Here is a 9409-nt window from a genome sequence, read left to right as displayed (position 1 = left end):
ACTTATTTTTTGTGCTTCGTGCTTCTGTTTTATTTTTTGTTTTTTATTTTTATTATCAAAATTTTGAGCTTTGATTTTAATTATAGATTTGATTATTTTATTAGATGATAGAAACATTTTTTATTTTTGTTCTTTTATTTAAACTTATAATATTTTTTAATAAATGAATGTGTTGACAACAAGACTCTAAAATTCATATAATATGATCCCAAAATAAAGAATTATGTTTTTCGGTATAAAACCGAATAAACCGAAAACCGATGGTATATAAACCGAACCGAACCGAACCGAAGTAAATATGGATTTAGAATGGTAGTTATATTTTACTAACCGAAATACCGAAAAACCAAAAAAACTTAACCTAAACCGAACCGATATCCGGATTGAACACCCCTAATTAGTACTCTAAAATAACGGTGTTGGAAACACTGTTGCAAGATAATCATATTGTAATAACTAAGTTTTGGTTCTCTTTGCAAAATAAAAATACAAACTAGTAATGCCAAGATGCAACCATGACTATGAGGTCCTCCCTAAGTTCCCACAGAGAAAGAAAATTAGGTTTTGCTCAAATGCTTCGGAAAATAATATTGTTGGCTTTTACAATATTCATCACTGAAGTAAGCTACAACCCTTCAATTCTATTTGCCAAAAAATTTGAACCGATAGCTCCTAAAAAGCAGCCATGGTGATAATGAGATCTTGGCATTCACCATAGCCAAAGCAAATTACATTTCACTTAAGAGGCTTCTAAATATAACATTGTTGTCTTTCTAAAAAATTCTAATCGGCTTGCAGTCTCAGTATCTCCTTAGCTGTTCTTACCCTGAAGTATGGCATGTTCGTCTGAAAATGATAAAAATAAGACAAAATGAAAACAGGAAACATGTTTTTATATCAATCTTCGCTCATGGTATCACCCAATACTCATCTTCTCTATAAGAATTGCTGCCTAGGGGATCATGTCCAGAAGTAAATGTAAATCTTGATGATATATTTTTTATTACCTGGCTAAACTTCAGCCCCAGTCCTCTACTGTAAAAATCTATGTATTTAAGCATAAACAACCCACAGTCGTACCTGGACAATTGGCAAGAGAGGATTATCATCAGATCTATAACTGCATAACACAAACTGCTATAAGAGAGCTGTTGCATTTAGTTGCAGCTAGTCATAAATTACAATGAACAAAACAAGCTACAAACTATGGTATCACAGAAGCAACAAACGGTAGCAAACTATTAGAAACCTTCATATATTATGTTGACCTGAAGAGAACTCATATCAAGATATAAACTCGCATAGCCAAAGAAAGTATGGATCGTTCTACAAAGGAGGTTTTGCTAATAAGATAAGCAACACTAAAATTTTGTACCCGTTCTGTTGTAGCGGAAGGTCTTTAACGTATTCCATGCCCCATGAACTAATGTCAATAGTTTTCCCATTTTTGTCCTTCACTTCATCCACAAAGTACTTAGCCTAAACCAATTAAGGTCACATCATTACTTACAACTATCACAGCATTGTATCTCCAAAAAAGCAAATGGGTTTAAGTTTATGATCATGAAACTATACCACGGCCGTCAAAATTGTAGGATCAGATCCATTAAGCGAATCAAGATACATGAATTTGCATTCCCTTTTGTTAATTACTGCAAGGGTCCAATGTACAACACCATGGATAGGAACAAATATCTGCACAGGTTCATCGGATGATATTTGTAAGATTTACAGAAAGGAAACCAAAAGCTTTAGGTTCTGCAAAAAGCTCACTATGTCACAGTCGATAAGATTATATCCGAGCCTTTTATGTCTGGTCCATCTCCTGACAGCTTTGTAATTGTAACTGGGTCTTGTTAGCTGAACAAATTCATTTAAAGGGAAATATACATAAGCCCGTGAATATCAACAGCTGTCACAGCCATTAACGGTGCCGCACAAGCCATATAAGACAACTGAATAATATGAGCAAAAAACCTGACGTGAAGAAATACATTGGAAATCAAAGAAAAAAACAAGTCATGGCCAAACGAATGAGGACTAAAAGAGAACCTTGACGTAAAAAAACGTATTGAAGAAATGACACTTGAAGTACTTTTGAGGATCTCTAGTTTCTCTTTCTTTCAGCAATTCGAGATAGAGATTAATGACCTATAAAAAAGAACAAATTGAAACAACATATATCAATGCAACAAAAGGAGATTAAGAAAACATATGCAAGATTAGAAAACGGAATAACCACATCGTCGTTCAGCCAAGCACACGGTTTGAGGCATTGCAAAGTCTCTCCGCGAATTTCAATGCCGGAATTTTTATGCAAAACCAAGACCTTCATCCTGAGCAGAGGGCAATACGATTGGTCAAAATTCCTAAATAAGTCAAATCAAATAACATGATGACATGGTGGAAGCTTCTAACAAATAGTACCTATTTCTCACAGAGAAGGCACTTTTGACTTGAGCATCTTCCTCTTCTTTGAGCGGTAGAAAGAGTTCACGAGATACCTTCAATAAACAACAAGTTTCAGTAACAGGACACATGACAACCGTTCGTAACAAGGTGCTTTGTCCACAAAATTCAAACCATAATCACTCCAACTTCCTAAAAGGTAAGAGTAGATACTCTATAACTGTTCTATGCATCAACTATTCATCCCATAAGACTGGAGCAAGAGAAGAAGAGTAGTGTATAATCACACCTCAGCGCGCTTTTTCTTCAAACGGGGAGATCGACGTATCAATGGTACTACTCTCAGATAGCTACCCTTTTCGTCATTACGAGCACGGCAAGGAGAAGAATATTCCTTCTCAACCTTATCGTCTTCAACCACCTGCGCAGCTTGTTCAATGCTTGAATCTTCATCAACCAAATCAATCACTTCATGTACGGGTTTGCTTGAATCAAACTTGTAACCAAATAAATTGCTTGCTTCTTCATGACCTATCCCTACGCAAACACTTGTAGGTTTTGTCGTCTTGTTACGACGAACCAGTGATCTGAACCTAAGAAATCCTCTGCAACGGGCGTGAAATTCTCGGACTTTATGTCTAGAAAGTCTGGGGGGTATTGTAGAATCGGAAGACGAAGCTGGCTTGTCCGAGAATCTGTCTTGACCGCGCTTTCGTTTGGTCGCTGCATAGGCCATGGTGGGGTGGGGGAGAGTAAATTAGCCCTCTGTCGAACCCAAGCCGTTCGTCTTGTTCGCAGAGCGGCTAGGGTTTACGAGTCGCCAGCGTCACGGGGCAGCCATTTCCAAAATTCAAGGCCTTTTGACCAAAAGGTTATTTCGATTCGAGCAAGTTAAAAGTACAATGTTACAATTGTTTTTTCGATTGAGACGCATTTAATATTGATAGTAGAAAATTACATATACACTAGGCCTGGGCGTTCGGATACCCGTTCGGGTTCGGTTCGGATATATCGGATATCGGTTCTTTTTTGTAACACCTCCTAGGTCCCATTTTAAGAAATTCTTAAATTCGGATCGGGATCGGATATAACATTTCGGTTTCGGTTTGGGTTCGGATTATACTGAAGTAACCATATATCAATTGGGTTCGGGTTTTTCTGTATCGGTTTCGGATTTAACTGAAGTAAAATTCAAAAGAAAACAAACTAAACAAAAAAATTCTTGTAACTTAAGCTTAGTAGTTAGTACAAATATGAAGTAAATTGATCACGTTTGGACAAATATGAAGTAAGCAAATGCTTGTCTTCTAAATGATTGAGTCTTCTAGACGTTTGCCACTCAAATTTAGAATATGACCAAGTTCTAACTCACGTTTTATTAACAACACAAAGTAAACTGATCAAGTTAAGAACTAAAAAACATGCCACTCAAATTTAGTAAAAATGTTTGCAACAACACACCAATACTGATAATCAATACTTCCGGTAGTAGCAACACAAATTTTTAAAATGAAAACTGCAACAAAGTCTCAAACCGAAAAAGAAACAGAGGAAAACAGATAACAAAAGACAGCAACATAGAGTCATAGACTGCAACATAGACTGCAACCAGCTTGTGGTGAAAGAACTTGGTCATATTCGGGAAGAGCTTACTCCTGATAAGCCATCAATTCCTCTGATCCAAAGACAAAGATAGGCAGATCAATATACAAACCAAATTTAAGCAAATATACTACAAGTTAGAATGTTAAATCACATACCTCTTTCAATTCTTTCTTGCTCTTCAATGTCCTCAAGGATTTCTTCATTTGTAAGCACCCTTGACTCACAATGAATGTCTTGTTTCAACCATTGTTCGGTACACATCAACCTTTAGCATGGACTTTAGCATGGACTTGTACCTTCTGTCAATCCTCCTATAACCTATACCATCATCAACTAAATCAGGTGTTATCATGGAGAGTTCTCGAGAACACTGAGATGATTGAGTGTTGCCGGTAGTTGCTTGATCAGTCTGCCCACTTGATGATCTCCTATGTCTTTCACTATACTCCTTAAACAAACTCCGCAAGACACTCATCACAGACTCGTACATCTCTTTCCCTTCCAAGCTGTCCTCGCCATAAAGCTCATCAAAACACATTGTCGCAAGCACCATCTTCTTTGTTGGATCAAAAACTGTTGCCACAATTAACATCTTGTTGATGTTCTTTAATCCATCCCAATACTTGTCAAACTTCTTGAACATCTCCACTGCCTTATCCTTCAGTTCATGATCCATGCTTTCGCTCAGCGCCATCAGGTTAGTTGCTATGGTCACAATCTCTTCATAACACCGGTAAGCGTTGAGAGATGTAGACGCAGAGACAACTAAGGTGGAGTTGTAGAAGATCACTAGAAACCTGCATAATCTTTCTATCGATCTCCAGTCATTGTACCGTGGAGGTCCTTCTCTCTTTTTTTCCTTTGTCGGTCACCTCCAAAAAATGATCGTTGTAGAGCTTATCTTCTGCCTCCATCTTATCAAACGCAACTCTGAACTTCAATGCCGTATTCAACATCAGATAAGTGGAGTTCCACCTAGTAGTAACATCTAAAGGCAAGCTTCCTCTGGTCAGTCTACCCGAATCAACTTTCTGCTCAAACGATGTTAACCTATTCCCTGAAGCTCTAACATAGACTATAGCATTCCGAACCGCAGTCACATTCTCATCTGCATCAGCCATCCCATCCTTCACAATCAAGTTAATGATGTGTGCACTACATCTCAAATGCATGAACTCTCCATCTAGAACTAAAGCATCTGGAGACTGTGAAGAGAACTCAGCCTGAAACCTCCTCAAAGCAGATGAATTTGCAGTAGCATTTTCAACCGTTGCGCAGAACAATTTATTGATTCCCCAATCAGCTAAGACCTCTAAAAGAACTCTAGAGATTGTCTGACCTTTGTGATCGATTACATGTTTGAATCCGATGATGAGCTTCTTCAGGCGCCAAGAAGAATCAATGTAATGTGCAGTCACCACCATGTAACTTGCACCTGTGAATAATAACAAACACATTAAGATCAATTCAAAATTCTAAAATAATAGACACATTGATCAGTTCAAAGTTTTAAAATAACAGACACATTTAAATCAATTCAAAATTTTAAAATAACAAACACACTAAGATCAATTCAAAATTGTAAAATAACAGACACATTAAGACCAATTCGAAATTCTAAATTAACAGACACATTAAGATTGAAACTTACGGGTTACTTGAGCCACCCATATATCAGTAGTGATGGATACTCTTTGCTTGTTTGCTTTAAACCATTTCTTCATAGCAGCCTTCCTCTGCAAATACATCTTCACAATGTCTCTGGTTGATGTTCTCCTTGACACAGGCTTCCATAATTTCATCTACACAAATGACATATAATGTTAGATACTAGTTAACTTAACTATGTATAAATTATATATTTTTATAACAGTAGACTCTCATACCTTGGTACAAAAGTGTTTCCAAGCCACACCTTCTATCCAAGCTAATGGTAACTCCCCTATCACCATCATCTCATTGGTTGCTTCTCTGAAAGTCTCTTCACTGACCTTCGCATCTGCCAGATTGCCTTCTTCATCAATGACTTGTTGAGTAGAGCTTTGGCCATCTGAATGCGCAAAGTATTGTTTACATACGGTGAGATGCTTCAACAAGTTTGATGTCCCTGACTTTGATTTGCAACAGAACTTCTTTTTGCAGTAATGGCAAAGGCATTTGTCACGATTTTCCTTTGTCCTTGTGTAATGGCTCCAGATTTTAGACCTCGGAGGAAGAATCCTCGCAACTTTACTTCCATCTTTCGTTGCTCCACTGGCTCTAGGGGATTCTTTACGTTTGCCACCACTATCAGGAGTACGGAATTCTTCTTCTTCATTGTCAAGGTGAACTCGGATAGGAGTTGATGATGAATCCATCTGAGACAAGTTAAACAAAAATCAGTTATCAATTCAATTAAGCTAAAACTGTAATCCTAAAACACTATAATATAGTTTCTTAACAAAGATCGAATCCTAAAACGTTTATCCACTTAGAAGACTCGATATGATCACAGAAGATTGAATCGAATCAAGTCACACACACGCATCAATTAAAACCATAAACAAGTATCAAAATCAAGTAGTTACCTCGGATCGAGTTCTCGAAATCAAAGATGGTGGAGAAGATAGAGAGAATTGCCAGTTTGTGCTTCTGAACATTGCAAGCACCTTCGATTTTAATAGGGAAATTTGATTAGGTTTTCGAAAATATGAAGAAGAGGAATCGCCCCGAGCGTTATGATGAAAGCAAAAGCAATGTTGGAAATAACAAAGGGTGGTTTGTAAAGCGTCGTTTGTATCTTGGTAATTGTCGAAATCGTATAATACATATACATGTATATACTTATCTACATAATACATATACTTCGGTTATTTCGGATTCTAATTCGGGTTTCGGATTAAACCGAACCGTACCCGATAACCAAAGTATCAGCATATCAGAACCGATCGGGTATTTTGATGGATCCATAACCGGTCGGGTTCGGGTTTTTCGGTTCGGGTTCGGGTTCGGTTCCGAATTATGGATAATATGCCCAGGCCTGATATACACAATGGAAGTGATTGGTGGGGCTGTATGAAATGATTTTAGTTTCAATATTCGTTTACGGTTTTAAAAACCACCGATAATGCTTTATAGGCCTCACACTTATTATCCGAGATCCGGATTCGATCCGAGTTCCGTTCCGAATCCGTTCCGGATCCGCTCCAAAAATAAGATATTTGGGGTGCCCGCATCTGAATCCGGATAGTAAAATCTTGGATCCGTGCAAACCGAATTCGGATCCGGATATCTTAATTTTTAGGTCCGGATATCCGGATCCGGATCCGTATTTTTTAAATACATTAAATTTTTAAATTTTATTAATATTTATATTTGATATATCAATATTTATAGATGAATTAATCTTATAATATTATATTTTAGTTGTTACAATATTATAAACATATATAAATATATTTATAAATATTTAATTTATGTATTATATTAAAAAAATTAGTATTTTTTGTTAAAAAAAATATTTTTAATTATTTTGACGGATCCGGATCCGGATATCCGCGGATAATGGAATATCGAGACGGATATCCGAAACCCGGATATCCGCAACCACGAATCCGGATCCGGATATTAAATCCATGGATCCGACGGATCCGGATACCCTAAATTTCCCGGATATCCGGATCCGTCACAGGGCTAATGCTTTATATTTATCTAGTCTTATAAAAAGATAAGTACAAATATAAATTTCCCTGAAGTAATTAATAAATTTAAATTTAAGTTTTTTGTCTTTTCCTAATTTATTACATAATTTCCTAATTCAAATTCACAATAAATTCATGATAAATTTTAAATTTATTGAACATTAATACTATAAACCTTAATATGTAAAGCATATAATTTCCTTTCCAAAAAATTATTTAAACTAATTTTTCTTCATTTAAAAAATATTAAAGTCTATAAATTAAAATCAAATTAATTTTATAATAATAGAAACACAAGAAGTCAATTACTCATTCTAACAAATTACTCATTTTGACCAGTATAATTTAATTTTTAAATTAAAAATTTATGACGAGTATTTACATAATGGACTGAAACATTGAAAATTAAAACTATTTAATGTCTTATAAAACGGGTTAAAATTTTAAAAATAGTTATCATATACACAAAAGAAAACTATCAAAACGTCTCAAATACTATGTGACATAATATTATTTATGCAAAACAAAAAAAAAATTACTTATAGAACGAAACATGATTATTATTTTTAATTTTTTGAAAATTTTAATATGTGAATCTTCATCAGGTTCGGTGTTTTTATCCCAAACTAAAATCTTGACCTTAACCCAAATCGAAAAAATTGAAACCGTATCTAAGTACAAAAATATCCGAACGGGACTCAAGAACTTGATGTTTTTGGATTCGGGTATGACCCAAACCAAAATCCAAAATAAGATCCGAAAATATCTGAAATTAGTTAAATATATTAATGTTTCATATATATTAAGTTAATTTAGATATTTTAGAGTATTTTAAAAAATATTGTAGTTTTATTTGTTATTTTGAATACTTTTAGTTAGTTTAGGTAGTTTAACAAGTTTTAATTAAATTTTTGAATAATTTATTTATTTTGACTAGTTTTTGTTATTTTTTAAAAGTTCTTAAAAGATATTTTGAATGATTTCAGACATTGGTTATAATCTGATCCAAACCGGATTCGTAAAGAACTCAATCGAACTCGACCTAAAAACTAATAAGACCCAAATGATACTTATAAACATATATAGTACCGAAAAGTTAAAATTCGAATTAATCCTGAACTAGATTTTAACCCGCACGTCCGTGCGGATAATTTTTCATTTTATAAATATATTTTATATTATTACAAATGTTTTAAATATACAAATTTCATTTTATTATTATATATTGTGTAACTCATAATTTATTTTTATATTTCTTATTCGACATTATTAACATATAGTGATTTGTTTCATACATTTTAATTTGTTATTTACTATTATATTTTCGAGTTAGGTCCAATAAAATAACAATATAAAATAATCAAATACATTATCTCCTTTAAAATACATTTTTTTCTTTAATTTATACATTTTTCTATAATACATTTTAAATTTTTATTTATTTATATTATAGAAAAGAAAAATGTTTAAGATAATTTATAGAGAAAAAGACAAAAATAGCACTAAATCAAGTTTTTGTTCCCAAACTAGCACTCAAGGTCAAAAATCACAAAATAACACTTAATGTTTTATCAAAAGTCACAAACTTAGGGTTTAGAGTTAAAGGGTGGGGTTTAGGATTTAGGGTTTAGGGTTTAGGGTTTAGAGTTTAGGGTTTAGAGTTTAGGGTTTAGGGTTTAGTGTTTAGGGTTTAGAGTTTAGGGTTTAGGGTTTAG

At 34.4% G+C, this 9409-nt stretch overlaps 1 protein-coding gene across 5 annotated transcripts; it reads right to left on the bottom strand.

Moving 5' to 3' along the window:
* Positions 1–552: 552 nt before the first annotated feature.
* On the bottom strand, positions 553–3296 carry LOC106337466 (putative ubiquitin-like-specific protease 1B). 5 transcript variants are annotated; one of them, XM_013776578.1, is made up of 10 exons: positions 2959–3294; positions 2699–2925; positions 2428–2504; positions 2240–2336; positions 2053–2151; positions 1774–1860; positions 1576–1695; positions 1376–1479; positions 1008–1080; positions 553–846 (listed from the first exon to the last, which is right to left on the bottom strand). In XM_013776578.1, the coding sequence occupies exons 1-10, from the start codon at positions 3143–3145 to the stop codon at positions 784–786; spliced, it is 1134 nt and encodes a 377-aa protein (XP_013632032.1). In that variant the 5' UTR covers positions 3146–3294; the 3' UTR covers positions 553–783. The 5 variants fall into 5 exon arrangements, with proteins under 5 accessions (XP_013632032.1, XP_013632033.1, XP_013632034.1 ...); XM_013776579.1 differs by lacking the exon at positions 1008–1080 and adding an exon at positions 1081–1120 and having other exon boundaries at positions 2699–3296; XM_013776580.1 differs by having other exon boundaries at positions 1008–1120; positions 2699–3295.
* Positions 3297–9409: the final 6113 nt, after the last annotated feature.

This window comes from Brassica oleracea, chromosome C4, assembly GCF_000695525.1.
Source record: "Brassica oleracea var. oleracea cultivar TO1000 chromosome C4, BOL, whole genome shotgun sequence".
Lineage (NCBI taxonomy): Eukaryota > Viridiplantae > Streptophyta > Magnoliopsida > Brassicales > Brassicaceae > Brassica > Brassica oleracea.
Note: the sequence above shows the minus strand (reverse complement) of the source record. Positions and strands in the feature narration are given on the sequence as shown.